Below are 19,820 nucleotides of genomic sequence, written 5' to 3'. Positions count from 1 at the left end.
TCAGTTGTTCTGCTCAGTGTTAATACAAGGCAGTATTTCTGGCCTTTGGATAGACTTTTTAACATTAAAAAATGAAAAGTTTTTTCTTATATGAACCAACTGTTTGTCAAAATTGCCAGTTTTGTGTCAATTGCACTAATTTAAACATTGAAAAGGTTCCTCATTTTTTTGAGGAATAAAATTCTGGAAGCTACTGCAGGGTTAGCTTATTATCTAGACTAATAGGGTGCCATTCAGAATATGTCAAGTCACCTTACAGCCTTTGTGAAGACTTGAAATTGTTTCAGCCATTTTGTATTATGTTTTTAGGGTTTTGTGGTCTATTTTTAAGGTTTGGGATGGGGAAACCATTTCATAAAGTGTTGTATAATGGACAGATGGCATACTGATGTTATTATGTGATCATATTTATGGATTCCAAATTGCATTCCTATTTTGTTTGCTGTGACTCACCTAGAAGCTTCAGTTTAGGTGACATACAGATTTAATTAAAAGAAATGTGGTTCTTTTAGATATGGGCTGCTCTATGCAAGGGGGTGGAACATTCACAAGTTCAAGAGAACCAATGAAGCAGAAACTTAAGGGAAGAGAATGAATCCTAAATACTAGAAGACACAGAAACATAACAGATTTTGTAAAATGTAAACTTAACCAGGTCTGTACTCCCCTTTGGATTGAGTAAAAGGGTGGGAAGTGGAGTTGAGATAATGTAAAACTAGCAAATGGCATTGGGTAAAGAGAACTCAAAAAGTGTAGGGAAAGTTAGAGTCACAATTAGGGTGCTATGAAGAAATGGCAGAAAGCAGCCAGAAAGCTGGAGTTGATGCAGACTCCCAAAAAATGACAAGTGAAGAGCAGTATTTGTTATTCCAGTGGACAGACAAATCTGGGACTCAGGTCCACCTTCTGCCACTGCCATCCAGCAAGCTCCAAGGTAGCAGTGAAGCTGGAACTTCAGGGTCGATCCTAGGGTCCCTTGTGCCCTTGGAAAGGAGCTGTATGGGAGGGGGGACACTATCTCTTGTGGCCTTGGTACAGAGTTCCACCAAGGCACCCAGAGGAGCCTGCATGACTCACCTGGCCACCCAGAGAGGCAGAGGTCCTAGCCACTCTGAGACAGAGTGGAGAGGCTTGGTTTTTGCATGCACACACACACACTGGGCCTGCACCCTTGGCAGGGGCCAACCTACCCAACCCTAAGGTACGCTCCTGAGAAAACCCATGCTCACTTATCTCTTAAAGGAAATGTGTATTAAATGGAACAAACCATGAAGGCAGACCCCATGTGGTGAGCCTGAGTTGGAAACTTAGTAGTTTAGCTGGAGCAAGCTAGATTCTTCTCTGTACTGGCTATCTTGACCTGAATGCCTTACAAATCATACTCAGTGAAGTTGTGGCTTTCTCATCCCAGAGCCTTGTGTTTGTCTCTTCATTTCAATTGCTGCAGCAAATGCAGGCGTATTAACCATCCAAGACATGATAAATTATTAGCAGTTGATATACTACTGGCCCTGCTTTGTAAGCCCTCACCCAGCAGAGTTTACACTAAAAGAAAAAAGCCTAGAGAGGCATCGTTCATCATCACAACATCTTAGAGCATGCCAGGCCTCAGCGAGTGTAAAATGGCAACATTCCATTGGCTCCCAGAAACGTTGTGCCAAATCAGACCAGCTGAGGATTTGACTTAAACTCTCTTTCTAGCATAGCTTGACAAGCACAAATGCATCCATCTTTAGACAGCTGCTAAATCAGTCGGCATGAGTGAGACTGTAATTGTTTCACGTAGCAGGAAACCACTGTTCTAGCAACAAGAACAGGAGAAAATTATTAGGCTGGAAAAAATTACAAACTGCATAATTTTAGGGTCCATCTAATGTGCAAATCCCAAACTATCATTTAAGAGTTTGTTTTCAGTGACCAAGTTACAGCTTTATCCAAAATTGATTGTGCTGCAGGAAAAAAAAATTGCCTTCAGTCTGTGCTAGTAAAACTATTAAGATGACTGAAAAAGAGTTTTTAGCACCACTAGATTTTCAGACCAGCCATTCAGTTAGGTATGAAGACCTTTCTCCTCCCACCCATTCACCCCTAGGAAGTTTGCAATTAAAAACCTGTTCTAATTTAAGGCAAGGCAATTTACACACAGATGAAAAAACCTAAGGATAAAACCATGCTAATCCAGGCATTTCTTTTTAATCACAATAGTTAAACAATTATAGGATAAAATTCCAAGAACCCATGTATATTTGTGTCAGGGGCTCAGGAGCAGAGGCACAGGGAAGAGAGGAGATGGAGAGCGAAGGGGAAGAATCCGAGGGGAGCGTAGGAGAAGAGGACAGTGGACCGAGGGATTCCATGAGCCTCTCCAGCGAATCGGAAGATTCACAGAAGGGGGCGCCAGTGGCCAGGGGTAGGGGGTTCCCAAGGGGAATGCCCCATGAGCAAGGGGGCAGCAGGGACTCCCAGAGCAGTAGCTGGAAATCGGACCAGCTTCCCCACCAGAGCAGAGTGGGGGGGAAGAGTCCCAAGGATCGGGGCCAGTGCATTCCCCACCAGGGAGAGAAGATAAGGCAGGGCTGACCACGCCTCCATCAGAAAGTCGGACAACGGAGGAGAGGTCAGATCCGGCCAGTGTCCCGGAAGAAGGAAGCAGTGACCGAAGTAGTGTAACGGTTAGGAGAAAGGTCACTGGGCTGGCGCGAGAGGCAAGTTCAAATGTACAGGAGCGCGGGACAGCAGAGAATGAGGATTGGGAACCGGGTCCTAAAGCCCGCCGGAGGGAGGGGGAGGAGCTAAGCGACTCAGCGTCGGAAGAGTCCAGAAAGGGCAATGCCCCAGCGGGCAGGAGGACCCAGAGGAGGAGAGAGCAGCGGAAAAGGTGGAGCAGGGCTAGGATCTTAAACTGGTGTCATAGGGGAGGAGACTCAGACGGGACTTCGCCGATCTAGGGTTTAAGACGTAGGGCTGCACGCTGTGGCTTTGAAATGGAAACTGAACTTCAATAAAGACTTTTGTACATTACTACAGCCTAGCGTTGGTCCTCTGTGAGCTGGGACCTAGAGGCAGCTCTGACAATTTGTATCCTGCTTTTCCACAAAATGGATATCAAGGTAGCCCAAATCAATGCTGTCACTACTACGATAAAATAATAAAATACAATATGAGAAACATTAAAAAACAAGGCAGGTAAAACACAAAATATACCATTGCTGACTATGTAAAATAACAGAAATTATACAAATTTACCCAAAGTGCATAAATGAATTCAGTTTTCCTAGGTGACAAATATTATTTCAGCCCTGAATATAGGTAGCCCTGGTGATATTACACCAGTGGCATAGAAATAACTCCAGTGATTTTAGAAGGGTATACAGCAGCTTTGACACGTGGAAACCCACAACGCTGAAGCTCAAAGAGCTCCATGGACACACATTTAATTGAAGTTGTTTTCAGAGTACTCTGAAGACAATAGCTAAAAGCCTATAGATTTCCAATAGGACTCAAGATATTGATTTGAAGCCAAGGGCTATGCTTACAAAACAAAAGACATTATCCAGATGCAAGACTACCATTGACTTTCAATGGTGATTACTTTGGATATTATGCTTCATATTTCCGTTCCGAGGAAGCACATTATATGTAGTGTGCAGTGGGGGAGAGGCAGATCAATGTCTCCTTCGAGCGACAGAGCCTGGTAGTACAGATCATAAAAGCAGGACAAGAGAGAGTGTGGCTAGACAGTGAGAGTGGAGAGCCAACATTTTTGCTCTTGAGGGCTGTATTCCTTCAAGGATACCCTATCAGAGGGTCATGATGACTATGGGTAGGGTTGGGGCTAAGATTGGACAGGGCCACGATCTTTTATCTCTCATTTCTCTACCACCCTATGCTAAAAAGACATATAATTCTCCTACTCCAGGCCTCCTCTAGAGGGGCATTCTGATTGTGACACCAACTCCTAGAGGCCTCTATGTTATTATCCCAAGCTATGCACTGAAATATAACACCAAATATGAAAGCTCTCTCAACATTTGCGCTTTTGTTGTTGGCATCTGTCTGTCTAGAGAGACAATGGAGTGTGCCTCCAGGGGTGAAGTGAAACCACTGGAGAATCACAGTGCCTGCTGTGGCCGCAGAGACCAGTAATTCGGTACTGCTGCCTCCCACGTTGTTTCTGCTGCGTTACCGGCCCTGAAGTGACCTCTCTGGGGCGCAACCTGGGCAGTATTACAAAGGTCCTGGGCTGCACGTATGACAAGACCCCCACTCTCAGCCTCTCTGATGTGGTCCAAAGGAAAGCAGAGCAATACGTTTGGCACTAGCTTAGCTGCAGAGTTGCCGGAAGGAAGCGTACATGACGCCACCCAACCATCTTAGCTCCTGGCAGCTCCCAGATCATTGGGTGGAAGAACATTTGCTTTAAAGTGCATCAATATATACTAATGACTGGTCTATAGCATTCCAGATGGCAGCCCACAGCAAATTCATTTTATAAGGCCCATGTGGCATGTTTATAAAAGCATTAATGTAAAAGATAATCCATCAATTGCAATGCAGCTTTTCTGTTTTATTGTTACCCTTTTAAGTTGAGAGGCCCCTTTTTAGCCTCTGTTCCTAGACTCGCTTATCCCCAATGATGCCACATCAAAAAGCATCATAGGCCTGACTTACCCCATTTGTTTTCAACTGCCTTTAAGAGGATGTGACAATGTTAAACTTTCAGCTGAGGAAAAGCAGTGCTTCCAAACTACTGAACTGATGGGGGGGGGGGAAGGTTTATTCATTGTTTACAAGTTAAATGCTGCAGAATTCTTTCTCAAGAAAACAGCTGAAAGAAAGTCAGCACTGTGACCTTAGTGGCTTTCTTTTTGATGCATTTTGGGCTTTGAAGTTGTTGCACGAAAGCAGGAAAGGAGTGAATACAGAGACAGGCTTGCTGTCACAAGTATAAAAGCATGCTTTCCATTTGCATAGCAATCAAAGATGCTTTTCAGAAAAGGCAGGGGGAGTATAGGTCTTTTTGTCTTTTTTTTGCATTTTGATATTTGTTGACAGCCAATTCCTTCAGCCCTGATGGTAGGGAAAGGGCTTAAGAGGACTGAAACAGGGTTGCAATCAGCTGAAAGAATGGGCAGTGAGGCAGCAGGTTCATGCTTTACAAACCATGGAAATTCCCAGGAGAATAATTGATTTCAACTTTCCCAATTGACAGATCACTATGTTATCACATATTCTGCCTTACTGTCCTTGGCTTGGATATTTCATTCTCAACTCAAAGCTTCATTCATGCATCTCTAAGTCTGTGCTGAAAGTGCTGAAAGCACATTCTTTCTACAATGGTTGTTGGCACCCATCTGTCTCTGCTTTGAGAATTACAGTCAGTTTAAAATGAGGTCTATACAGGACTGGCCCTATAATGTGGCATGGAGAGGCAGCCGCCTCAGGTGGTAGAAGTTGCTGATACAACATTCCTTTTAAAAAAAATCTTTATTAAACATTCAACCACATATTTACACAACAATTTACCATGCTGAAATTTATGCATGTACACTACACAGAAAAAGGAAAAATACATCGAAAAATAGAAAAAAAGAAAAAAGAAAATAAAGACTAAAGATAAGAAAGTTAAAATAAACTTCCGATTGTTCTCAAAAAAAAAATGAATCTCATTTGTTATTTTTTACACAGTATCATGTTATTGTACTTTGTTTCCTTAATTTCCTTCGGAGAAAAATTCTTTAGTTTATTATCTATACATTACAAGAATCATTCAAGGTCTGCCAGGAGATTTTTGCTATCATCGTAGTTTTTCAAATATTCTTTAAATACTATCCATTCTTTATTCACCCTCTGCATTGAGTACCCTCTAACTCTCCCCATCATTATTGCCACTTGGATGTATTCTGCCATTTTTACCTGCCATTCTGATTTTGTAGGTATAATTTAACTCTTCAAATTATACAAAATCCTGGCTGCAGATGTTGCATAAATAAAGAGTGGTCTTACTTCTTTCTTGATTTCAGTTGCCATTATCCCTAATAAGAAGGCCTCTGGTCTTTTTGTGAATGGGAATTTGAGTATCTTTTCTAATTCATTATATACAATGTCCCAGAACTCTCTGATTTTTTTACATTCCCACCACATAACCAATGCTACATTCCTGTTGCCTCTGCCACTGTTGGAGAAGCAGCACCAGAAATTCCTTAGGCTAAAACAGAGAGAGCCCAACTCAAATAAATAGGGGATCTCTGAAATTAGAGAAAAACTTTAGCACACAGTAGGACCTTTGAAAGGTACTTGGTGTTCAGCCTTGTAATACTGAAATAGTGAGCACTTAACAGACAGAGCAGTTGGGAAATCTACTGAGAATCATTGAGATGGTGGAAGGTTCAGGTGAGTTCAAAGAAGAAGTAATGATTTGAGTAATGACAATCCTGATAAGAAAATATATAGCAGCCCCAAGCAACTTACTGAGAAGTTGTAAAGTGGGCCTGAGGGCTAAATTAGCAGAGAGAGCAGATCCAATACAGACTCAAATCAGGGAATGTGATGATAAAATCAGAGACCCAGAGCTAAAGTGGCAGATTCAGCTCCTGAGTCGAGTTTTCAGTTTCAGAGAGATGCACTAAATCTCAGTAGAGACCAACAGAATGGGGCAGCTTGACTCTAACAAAAAGCACGGCAACTTTCACTTTAAAGGGGATATCCAGAGGGAAGAGAGAACGAAGAATTACAGTATTGATATTCATTCTCTCCTGGTTAGGAGAGATAATAGATATAGAGGAGAGCCCACCCTTGGCTATTCATAATGAAATGCAAACAGAATAGCTAGCAGAAAGGAGTCTCATCTTGGTAAGCCACCCAAGAAATACAGGAATAAAATTTATGAGCACTCTGCTGAGAAATGCAGTGTTACAAAAGGCAAGAAGAATATAAAAAATTCTGAAGCTACTGTCCTTGAGAAATTTCCTTTAGCCAATCTCCAAAAGTGGCATGCCTTTAAAATGGTGACTGTGGATCAAACTACAAGCCTGCAGCTATGCATGTGCTTTTTCTCTTAAACTCAAACATAAGTACAAAAGGGCAAATCTGGATGAGGCTCACACAGGGAGGGGAGGTTTAATTATGTCCTCCCTCCCCAGCTGCAGCTGCCTCCACAGCAAATCAAAACAAAACTTTCTCCTATAATAATAATAATAATAATTTATTATTTGTACCCCGCCCATCTGGCTGGGTTTCCCCAGCCACTCTGGGCGGCTTCCAACAGAGATGTAAAATACACTAAAATGTCACATATTAAAAACTTCCCTGAACAGGGCTGCCTTCAGATGTTTTCTGAATGTCAGGTAGTTGTCCATCGCCTTGACATCCGATGGGAGGGCATTCCACAGGGCGGGCGCCACCACCGAGAAGGCCCTCTGCCTGGTTCCCTGCAACTTGGCCTCTCGCAGTGAGGGAACCGCCAGAAGGCCCTCGGAGCTGGACCTCAGTGTCCGGGCAGACCGATGGGGGAGGAGACGCTCCTTCAGATATACTGGACCGAGGCCATTTAGGGCTTTAAAGGTCAGCACCAACACTTTGAATTGTGCTCGGAAACGTACTGGGAGCCAATGTAGCTCTTTCAAGACCGGTGTTATATGGTCTCGGCGGCCGCTCCCAGTCACCAGTCTAGCTGCCGCATTCTGGATTAGTTGTAGTTTCCGGGTCACCTTCAAAGGTAGCCCCACGTAGAGCGCATTGCAGTAGTCCAAGCGGGAGATAACCAGAGCATGTACCACTCTGGCGAGACAGTCTGCAGGCAGATAGGGTCTCAGCCTACGTACCAGATGGAGCTGGTAAACAGCTGCCCTGGATACAGATTTGACCTGTGCCTCCATGGACAGCTGTGAGTCCAAAATGACTCCCAGGCTGCGCACCTGGTCCTTCAGGGGCACAGTTACCCCATTCAGGACCAGGGAATCCTCCACACCTGCCCGCCTCCTGTCCCCCAGGAGCAGTACTTCTGTCTTGTCAGGATTCAACCTCAATCTGTTAGCCGCCATCCATCCTCCAACCGCTTCCAGACACTCACACAGGACCTTTACCGCCTTCACTGGTTCTGATTTAAAAGAGAGGTAGAGCTGGGTATCATCTGCATACTGATGAACACCCAGCCCAAACCTCCTGATGATCCCTCCCAGCGGCTGCATGTAGATGTTGAAAAGCATGGGGGAGAGGACAGAACCCTGAGGCACCCCACAAGTGAGAGCCCAGGGGTCTGAACACTCATCCCCCACCACCACTTTCTGAACACGGCCCAGGAGGAAGGAGCGGAACCACTGTATGACAGTGCCCCCAGCTCCCAGCCCCTCAAGACGGTCCAGAAGGATGTCATGGTCGATGGTATCAAACGCCGCTGAGAGATCCAGCAGAACTAGGAAACAGCTCTCACCTTTGTCCCTAGCCCGCCGGAGATCATCAACCAGTGCGACCAAGGCAGTTTCAGTCCCATGATGAGGCCTGAATCCCGACTGGAAGGGATCCAAATGGTCCGCTTCTTCCAGGCGTGCCTGGAGTTGTTCAGCAACCACTGTACTCCTAGTACAGTGGTACCTCAGGTTAAGAACTTAGTTCGTTCTGGAGGTCTGTTCTTAACCTGAAACTGTTCTTAACCTGAAGCACCACTTTAGCTAATGGGGCCTCCCGCTGCCACCAAGCCACCATCACGCAATTTCTGTTCTCATCCTGAAGCAAAGTTCTTAACCTGAGGTAATATTTCTGGGTTAGCAGAGTCTGTAACCTGAAGTGTATGTAACCCAAAGTACCACTGTATCTGATAGTTACATCATTTATTATTATTTATTTTTTATTGAATTTGTATACCACCCTTCATCTGAAGATCACAGGGAAGCTCACAACATAAAAATACAAAATGAGAACACAAAATACATAATAAAACCAAAAAACCCAATAACCTCCCCTTCCCAGCAACACATTTAAAAGGCATTTTAAGATAAATAAATAAGCAAAATCTGGACAATTTAGAAGTATGCTATTTTGTATTATTGTCTAACAATGACTGTTTTGTTTTGTTTTTATTGCATTAAGGTACACTTATATTGAATTCATGGTATTATGAAACTCATAGAAAATCATAATCCAGACACTGACCAAACTCTGATTTGTCTTCAGCCAAATTTGTCTTAGTTTTGTTGCATCATGTGCCATTTCAGACCATCCCCTGTGTTTATCCCACCTCCCTCTGATGCCACTATTGCTCAATTCCTACATTGCCTTTTATTTTCAATAACTCATCCTTTTTCTTTTAATAAACATGCATGTAACTGATATAGACCATAAGGCTTATAAGCAATATCATTGCTCCCCATTCAGCGACCTGAGGCATTTTTGTGATGTCACTGCAATCTGAGTCAGAGGTATAGTGTTGTACAACTGGATTTTACTTAGAAAATAAACTTCAGAGAAAGAATATAGTCATGTATCAACCCATAGGTTCTGCTGGTCATTCTGGCAAGCAAATGAGCAATTAAGTATCTCTGGTCAAGAAACAGCAAGATGAGCAGAATGCAATTAGTACCCTTTTCTATTTAGAACCCCTCACAAATTAGCACAAGCCAATAAGTGTGATTGAAAAATAACTTCTGGGGTGTTGATCGGAGCAGATAAAGTATTCAACATCTACCTACATTCATCAAGTTGAGAGTGCTGAACACAGTGATCTTACGACAATTTGTCCTACCTGCTTTTTCCAAAAGTCAATCACTAGGTGTAACAATTCATCCTCCTGACTTGATCCTGGAACTGTGATCAAAAAGTCTACATCATGTCCAGCTTTCTTGCCCCTGTCAATAACAAACAAGCAAAGCATAATAAAACTCAGAGGTGCTCTGTCTTTGGGAGGAAAAAAACACCCATATAACTTTTTGCTGAGATCCAAGTCCAACTTTCAAAGACTCCCCCACCCAGGCCTTATGAAAACAGCTTGCAGGATAAAATGATAGCAATGTTTCTTAAAACATAATCAAATTGAAATCTCCTATTTCTTTTACAAGGACTGTCACTGTTCTTTGTTAAGCAATAATTTAAAGGGCTTGATGTATTTCATCTCTTATTCAAACTAGATAATACAGATCTTTTGGGGCAAGGTGTGATGTTGCTTCTTTTTCTGTTAATCCTGAAAAAGAAGGCATTAGTCTTCTGTAAAGGAAATAATAATTGAGATACAGATACAGATCTAGACGTGTTTTATTAATCCAAGGCAGTAACTTCTGATAAGCCTGGCAGTCCTGTCACCATCTAACGTTCTGGTTTAAATGTTGATGGACATTTTAATTACAAAAAAAAGTGTCTAGTTGCAGGTAATTTTATTCTATTTCTTTTCTGCTCACAATTCAGGTATTTCTTTCCTTTTACAATATAGGAGTAATGAAGGTCTTTTGTGTTTCAGTATTAATAATAGCTTTAGTGGAGTGCCTCAAATTCTAAGCACATTTATTTATATACCTGTCTGTAGCCAAGTACAGATCTCACCTGCTATTGCCATGGAAGAACAAAGATGAAGCACAAACACGTCTGCAGAGTGTTACTGAGAGGCTCGACCACACTGTCATTTTAAGTATGCCCCCTAACACCTTGGCCCCAGAGAATCCCCATGCTACCTGCGATTGGTACATCACGCAGAAGCTCAAGACCACCAAGAGCAATGTTGTAGTTTGACCCTGAATGATCAATGCAAAACTCTTACTAGTTATTCATACCAGGAAGAGCCCTCCAGAAAATACAGATATAGTTCTATTCTTCCTGACCTCTAACTAATCAAGTCATAACAGACCAGGCACGAAGTAGTTTGACATATTTACAGGCCTGGTTAAGGAAATTCCATGCTTGGTTTGGCACTGCCGCCATTAGTAAGCTGCATTACCACCCGTAAGCAGTGCTTTTTTTCTTTAAAAAAAATGTTTAGGGGTACTCTCATTTTCCTACTACCTAAATACATCACAGTACATATGAAGTACTTTCTACTCTTGAAATGCACTATATAAATGCTAAGTATTTTTATTAGTTATGTGATGGCTTCCAGAGTGAAGGCTTCATTGTTATCTATAAAGTCGTTTTCTTAAGGCATCATTGTGAAAGTATCACATGAAAAAGGAAGCTGAAGTAATTATCTCTTCGATGCAGTTTAAAGAATAGACGCTCACCATATTTAGGTGGAATTTGATGGAGTGCTATTTCTCCCCCTAGCATATTAGAAAAAGTTCACTAATGGAAGGACTCAAACACTCTTTTTGTGAAGCATGACAGTCTGTCAAAACCTTGCAAACCCATCAGTAATTTTCATGCTCATATAGAGTTCAAGTGCTTACAGGGGGAAACAATGGACTTCAATTTCTGTTCTTGCCTCCAGGTAAACTATCAGTTTGTTGTAAGCCCCCAACCCTTTGAACTGTAAGAAAAAGAACTAACAAAAAAAAAGTCACAGGCCTGCAAGATTAAATGCTTACATTAACCAGATATGTGACAAGAAAACATAAACAGAACAAAAAATGCAGTATCTGCAGAGTAAATTCAAGACGCTTTGGAAAGTTCCAGTCTTTAATTTGTCCCCTTATGGTACTCAGACATTTCAGTCCCTCAGAAACAGTTAGATGTTTTAGAATTGTAATTTTTAACCATTCCTTTTAATAACTAAAGATGTTGTCATGGAGGGTTATGCACGCCAGGTTCAATTTCGACTAGAAAGCTATCACTGCCCTTGCTAGGAGAAACAAGAAAAGATGCACAAATACATATTTTGCACCTCCAAAATATTTTGGCAGTTTTATATTCCTGTTATTCAATATGATATACAATATATCCTACTTCGAATTGCTTATAGATTTCAGTTGGAAATGATATTTAGGGTGGATATGCTAGCATGATGGTTAGAATTTGTGTGCTATTAAAAATGTTTCACCCTACAAGCAGCATTTCAAATGCATCCAAAGCTATTCATGAACTTCCCTGAATCACATCCTTCAATATCAAAACATTTTAAGAGTTCTGTGATCTGAAAGCACTAAATTATGAAAATAATACGTCATTAAGTATTTCATTACTACAGTGGAACCTTGGGTTACGTACTGTCCTCCTCACGAATGCTTTGGGTAACAAGCTCCGCTAACCCAGAAGTAGATACCCCTAGTTGCAAACTTTGCCCCGGGATGCGAGCAGCAGTCAAGCACCGGTGGTGCAGCAGCAGGAGGAGGCCCCATTAGTGAAAGCGCGCCTCATGTTAAGAACAGTTTTGGCTTAAGAACGGACCTCCGGAACAAATTAAGTTCATAACAGGAGGTACCACTGTACTGCAGATGTACAATATGCTCTTCATTTTCTTCACCTATACTAAAAAGCATGATGCTCTACATTGCTCCTAAAATAGTCTGGTTTAGTTACACTATACTTCATTTGAGGATTTATATTTAGGCTGCAGCCTTATATATGATTACCCAAGGCTGGATTAACCATTAAGCAAAATAAGCATGCACTTAGGGCATGAAGGTAAGGGGGGCACCAAAGAACTTTTTAATTGCCGGATTTACCATGGACAATATGGTGCAGCTGAACCAGGTTCCACAAAAAAAGGCTCCCACAATATGTGTGTCATAAGTTCAGTGCAAGGGAAGGTTTTTTAATGTTTTGTTGTGTTTTTATATGTGTTGGAAGCCACCCAGAGTGTCTGGGGCAACCCAGTCAGATGGGGGGGGGGTACCTAAATCATCATCATCATCATCATCATCATCTGCAAAGATTACAGAGAAGGACATGAGAGCCTATCACAGCATTTAGGGCCAAACTATTCGTGACACAAATCGTATCGTTTGTCCTTGAATGCAGGCCTTTTTCTTCCACAAATTGCCAGTGGTGGGCTGGGGTTGCGTCCAACTGGAACCTTGGTACAGCATGGTAGAGGACTTTAGCACTCCCTGTTCCCACATTCTCATTCTGGGTTGAAAGTTCTGTGCCAGGAGTTTTCACGGAAGAAAGCTCCCGCTTTCTCCATCCTTCATCCAACCAAGCAATAGGCATGATCACAGTTTGAGGACACCTGAGGAGGGTGTGGAAAAGAGGCAGTGGGCAGTGTGGCCTGGGGAGAGAGAGAGAGTGGTCTAGAGCAGGCTTCCTCAACCTCAGCCCTCCAGATGTTTTTGGCCTACAACTCCCATGCTCCCTAGCTAGCAGGACCAGTGGTCAGGGAAGATGGGAATTGTAGTCTCAAAACATCTGGAGGAATGAGGTTGAGGAAGCCTGGTCTAGAGAAAGGCAGAAGAGGCCAAGCAGAGAGGCCTGGATGGTTGCTTTCAGTCCCTGACCTGACAGACGCCCCTCCCCTATTCTTGAGCTTCTGGAATCATAGTTCACAGATTACTGATGATGAATAACATTTTGAGCAAAGAGGATGATGAAATAAGTGTTAGATATAAGCAATGTTGCATGCCTCCAATCAGTTGAGAGCAGGGTTGAGACTAACAGAGGAAAATACATGTTGTGATTTCCTACTCAACCCACAAGCTCTGTCCCTCAGCCCCGCTTTCTCCTGCAGGAGAAACCAGCTCTCACCTTGTAGGTTTGAAATCCTTGTAAATTTGAAGAAACTGGAAGTAAAGAATCTCCCCCCTCCCCCCTTACTAACAGGCCCTTGGTGTGTTTTATTTATTCTTTTTAAGTAATTTTAGAGCGATGTGTGAATGAGGCAGAACAAGTGGTGGAGGGACTGGGCAGAGCCAGCTTCAAAGCTGTTAACACTGCTATAAACCAGTGTTTCCCATCCTTGTGCCTCCAGCTGTTTTTGGACTACAATTCCCATCATCCCTTGCCACTGGTCTTGCTAGTCAGGGATGATGGGAGTTGTAGTTCAAAAACAGCTGGAGGCACAAGGTTGGGAAACACTGCATAAACTATAAACCACCCATTTTATTTTTTAAAAAACCTAAGAATGAGAGCAGTAGCTGGAGTCACATGCCTATTTCACAAATTCAAACTGCATTAGCAGTGCTAATAGATAGCTTTACCTCAATCATTTCAATGCCTATTGAGTAGATGGGTGAGGGAGAATCAACTGAAAAATAGCCTTCAGAAAATGATAGCTATTAGGCAGCTGAAATAATTTAGGGTTATGATGGGTGCTTTTTAAAAAAATAAGTAAGTTATTTATTCCACAAAGGAGCCAATAATCAGCCAGGAGAATCCCAGACCTCAAACAACTGAGTTACTCAGAATGTCATGTGTAGAGTTTGTACAAAGCCTCACATGCAAACACCAACCAAGTTTGGATCTACTTTCTTGAATTTTAAAGAAATATTATATTAGAAGAGACAGTGATAAGTGAAGAGGATGAAATCAGACATGTGGAAATTTGGAAGAACTTTCACAAGTTTGGAGGGCATTGATTGCTTGTCATTCGTACTGGTTACTTAAAGAGTTGGGTTTATCCACCCCCCCCCCCTTTCAACTTACAAGCTAATTTACTAGCTGGTTCAACCTATAAAATGAGTTCTACCGCTAGCAACTGTCGGAGTTAACTTGACAGTCTCCCCCCGCCACCTGGTGGGTTGTCTCATTCTGCGGTGAGTAAGATGGTCTCTTTCATCTTGATCTCTTGGAAGAAAAATAATATACATGGCTGTATGGAATAGACAGGGCTGTCTACAGCCACATGAGCCTGCCAGCATGCTGATATCATCTGCCAAGGCCATTTTCAGTTTTGGCACCCTGCTTATGGAATCCTCGCCCCCATGGAGACTCACCTGATGCCCCCACTCAAGTCTTTTTAGTGCCTGGTAAAGGATTTTATTATCCCAGGCTTTTAAAACACATTTTTAAAAACTTACTTTATTTCCACTGCTTTTCTATTTTTTACCATTCTGGTGTTTTCTTGTTTCAATGTGTTGCGTGTTTATTTCACAATCCTTGTATGCCACCCTGGGTATGATAACATGAAGGGTGGAATATAAATCTCCTAATCAATTAACAAAATTATTTAGATAGAACCTGCTCAAAAATTATTTTCATTATTCTAGCATCATTTCCTCTGAAACTCTTTCTAACTAAAAATTGAGCAAGTTACTAAAGTCCATTTTTTAAAAAATCCAATAACCTTTCAAAGTATATCTTTATTCTTTATAACTAGAACGTATTTAACCTTATTGTATTTTGCATTTCGTAAGCTTTTGGGCTCCAATCCTGTATCTGCTTACCTAGGAGTAAGCCTCATTGTCTTTTAATATCTAAATCATACTCAGAGTAGATCCACTGAAATCAATGAGCTGTACCCAATACTCTCTGCTTGCTAGCATTCTCTTGCACTAGAAAACAGGTAAGTTACAATGTTGTGCAAAAAAGGAATCAAATGCAACAGTTGCACAAGCAGGAACTCTTTGTGCAATCTATTGTGCAACAAAGTTTCTAGCAACTTCCTTGTGTGCTTTTCTTGTGCAACAATGTCTGGCAAAAATTTCACCAGCGGAACAGGTATACCATTAAGTAACTTTAACTTAGCACCACACTGGATACAACCCAATGGACACGACTCATTTAGTTTGATGCAACATAGTGAAGCTTATTTCTGAGCAGTGGTGCATAATACCGCACCATTAGTAACTTTTTCTAGAAAATGAAAATTCCAAGATTCCCCACTCCCCTTTTCCATTAGGAAAGAACAGGCATTGACTCTTGCAAGAGAAAGCTGAAGAAGTCCACATCAGACTTCCTGTTCCAACAGGAAGTAGCATGCGCTGAATGGCCAGATTAAGCGTGGTTGTTTCTGGTCACATGTGCATTCAAGACAGCTTTTCAAAATAGCATTTGGATTCATGCTGTCAGTGAAATAGCTGCTCACATACTTTTAGAGTAAGAAAATAAAGGTTCCCTAAACTGCAAAACCAAACAAATCAGCAGCGTCAGTCCAAACAACAGTGGAGAAAAACACGAGAGAGAAAAAAATGCAAAAAGTTGCCATTCTTCCTCCCCAGGTTTATCTTCCATTGTACACTTTCTGTTTGTTAATGAACGGGGAAGCAAAAGGAGAGAAAGAATTGTGTTGAGATGAAATCCCAGGCATTTGATCATATAAGCTCTGCGCTGAGCTCACCTGAGCATTTGCTGCATGATCTTTATTCCTTCATCTGCCAACTAGGGACAAAGATGCAAGATTGATGACAAAGCCGGAGGCAAGATTTCATTTTATAATTCATCATGATATATGGTCAGAAGCTACAGAGAACCATGAGAATATGGTGTACCAAAACACAGAATGACAAGACATCACAAAGGTTGTGTCTAAAATAATTCATTATAGACTCAAACCTGCATTCTTTATACAAGGGGAGGGGAAACCTCTTTGTGGTAGGCTTGGGACTATCACAGAAGAGACATGCAATTCAGAGCTTTATATGCCTAGAGCATGGAGAGGTATGGAGCAGTGGCTCTTATAGTACATAATACTGTAGCTGAAACAACATGTCAGCTTTGAACAAGCTGCTGCCATCTGATTAGATATGTCCCATGAATGTGGAAGGCCATTCCAGAAAATAAGGCTGTCCTGATACTTTGGCACCATTAAATCCAACTTATCTCCCAGGACTCTCTTAGCATTGCATATCCTTCCACCCAGTCTTCTGTTTAGAGTTCTGATACTGAAGTAGAATTCCTGCAGTTTCAGTGTTGTGCCTGTACCAAAGAAAAAGGAAAGTACCATTCCAGGTGGAGAATGCTAATTAGGCCTAAACTTCTGTTTATTTCAGTGGAGTCAAATATTTTATTGGCAGTAGCAGGCACATCTTAATTCATTGTTGATGGCTCTTTCGTTGTATTCCTTTAACAAATGATAATTTTATTGTTTAAGACCCTACTGGCCTCAACACTTGCACGTACTTTTGTAAACCAAGAAATCTTTAATAAAAAATAGCTTTTTAAAAACAACAACAACAACACTGCAGTCTGCAGGTGGGCAACTTGGAATTCCCATCACTTGGATGCTCTAGAGAAACCTCTTTCTCTCTATTTGTGGAATGCCTTCATTATATATTTTTAGGCACCAGGCAAAAATGTTCCTCTTCAGCCAAACCTTTGGCTGGTTAATATTCTATCTACAGCCTTTTAAATGTGTATTGGGGGGGGGGTTGGTTTTGCTGTTTTTATTTTAATTTTTTACTTGTATTTTATTCTGTGAAGCGCCATGAAATCTTATGATGAAGAGCAGTATACAGTGGTACCTCTAGTTACGAACTTAATTTGTTCTTAACCTGAAACTGTTCTTAACTAGAGGCATGCTTTCGCTAATGGGGCCTCTTGCCGCCGCTGCGCCGCCGGCACATGATTTCCATTCTCATCCTGGGGCAAAGTTCTCAACTCGAGGTAATGCTTCCAGGTTAGCAGAGTTTGTAACCTGAAGCGTATGTAACCTGAGGCGTTTGTAACTCAAGGTACCACTGTATTAGATAGATTAGATAGAGAGAGAGAGAGAGAGAGATGATAGATGATAGATATAGATATAGATAGATAGATAGATGATAGATAGATAGATAGTTAGATAGATAGATAGATAGATAGATAGATAGATAGATAGATAGATAAATAGATGATAGATAGATAGATAGATAGATAGATAGATAGATAGATAGATAGATGCTAGATAGATAGATAGATGCTAGATAGATAGATAGATAGATAGATAGATAGATAGATAGATAGATGATAGATATGTAGATGATAGTCTCAGGGGGGACCAGCTTAGAAGCAAACCTGAATAAGATTGTGCTGCAAATCGCTATATCTATCTGCCCTTAGGCTCGCACACTTTTTCTATACAAGTGACCAGCACCAACCCATCTGAATATGGGCACTAATGACTTCACTAATAAAACAGAAATGTTATTTTAATGCTCCACGGGTGCCAAAATGACTGAAAGTGGCTTTATTTGATGATTAAATTTGGTCATAATTTCTACTTCTAGTTAAAAGCTGTTCTCTTCAGAGTCAAAAGCAGCTATTTTCTTCCACTCAGCATTGACAAATTAAAACGTTAACACCTGAACAAACAAGTATATTATCATGTACATTAACAGTGCTTGCATTCTGCGGTAGAAGATAATAATGTACCATCAAAAACCAATTTTGCATTAATTTTTTTTCTAGAATTAGTTTTAAAATACTCACCTCCTATGTTATTTCCCTCTCAGCAAAAACTAAGTGTAAATAATTTGTTTTCGATTAATACCACCTTAGCAATAAGTAAAGCTTGTGGTCTGTGACAATGACATCAGCTCTCTAAACCTCCTGCACTAACATTACACTGGATTCACCCTCTAGCAGTCATATTTTATTTATTTATTTTCTTACATTTATATTCCGCTGTGGAATCCAAGGCAGCACACGTGTGAGTACTATATGGTATTTATTAACAATACCACATATAAATTGCAAGTATGCCACCTTGGCTTCCACAGTGGAATACAAATGTTGGGAAATTTAAAAAAAGGAAATGTTGGGCAAGACCCAACATAAAGGTAGTACAATCGGTTTCAGGCATTGACATTCTTGCATAAATGGGAGCAGGCAAGCTTCATGGTCACTGAATATAATCATTGCTGCTGTTGCACTAGGAGCTGCACAACGCTTTTTGCAAGGGTTAATGCGCCCTTTGGATTTGGCTGTTATGTTAAGCTAAGAATGAGATTTTCACTAGTAGACTGGCTGTTGCACAAGTGGGGATGCCACAGCTGGGTATGACCCAGAGCTTTTTTTATAAATCAAATGGTCAAAAGCTGAAGAAAGTCATCACATTTATTTCAACATGCAAAATTATAAAGGATTCTTAGGCAGCCATTTTATCTGGGACTAAGCTGATGTAGACTGAAAGGTGCATACTTTAAGCATATAAATGTTACGCTCTTTAATTATAGCCTAATGCTGGAGGCTGCTCCTGTTTGGGCTTTGGTTCAAGTTGAAGTTTTAATACTAAAGCTCCAGTCTACTACTAAATTATCCAGACTGGATAATTCCTAATTCTCCTGGAGTCTCTCCAGTCCTTTACCATCCAAAACCAGCACCGTGCTTAAGCTTTGACTTGCTAGTCTCAGGTTCATGTAAATAAAACAACTGTACCTGCAAGCCATCCACAGAATTTCAAGCATTTAAAGCTTATGAAATGTAACATACCAATCTGTCACTGTTTTATATGAAGTCATAAAATACATGGCTCGAGTTTTCCTTTTGCTGTCTTGGCAGATCTTGTAAATTGCATTCCTTTCCAATCAAGCATTTCAAATGACATCATGGCAACTTCCTGCATGCATAAATTTTTGTGAGTGCCAATCAATGCGGAAGGGATGGGGGGGGCAGAAACCTTCTACTTGTTTAAATAAATAAATAAAAGACATACACCCCGGTGAATATTGATGCATATTCGGGGCCCAGCTGTACTCAGCTGAAATGTTAAGAGCATACAGTCGGCAATTCTTAGTCTTAAAACATCTATCTGGGTTTTGCATACACGCACAAAATAACTGTCAGCACATTTCCTCACGCTCTGCAGCAAATTTTCTAATAGGTGAAATGTCCTGTGTGACATGATAAAACAGACTGGACAATCTAGAATTCAGACCTTTCATTTGAGATTAATTCTGATCTGTGTTCAGGCCTGGCCATGTGCCCAAATCAGCCTCAATCACCCTGATGGATTAGCTGTACTGAGAATGGGACAAAGGGAGTAGCTCTTGTCCCTGCTTCTCAATCACTCTGTTGTTTTGATGCTGTTGATCATGGATCATGGGATGGTTATT

At 41.3% G+C, this 19,820-nt stretch overlaps 1 protein-coding gene across 1 annotated transcript in view; it reads right to left on the bottom strand.

Moving 5' to 3' along the window:
* Positions 1-19,820, bottom strand: part of DNTT (DNA nucleotidylexotransferase) — a 137,922-nt gene that overhangs the window by 23,366 nt on the left and 94,736 nt on the right. The window contains exon 8 of the mRNA XM_079978454.1: positions 9,740-9,842. Coding sequence (XP_079834580.1) covers positions 9,740-9,842 — 103 coding nt within the window. The remainder of the gene's footprint in view (positions 1-9,739; positions 9,843-19,820) is intronic.

Source organism: Podarcis cretensis, assembly GCF_951804945.1.
Source record: "Podarcis cretensis genome assembly, chromosome: 5".
Taxonomy (NCBI): domain Eukaryota; kingdom Metazoa; phylum Chordata; class Lepidosauria; order Squamata; family Lacertidae; genus Podarcis; species Podarcis cretensis.
The sequence above is the reverse complement of the archived record's forward strand: the minus strand, read 5'-3'. Positions and strand labels throughout refer to the sequence as shown.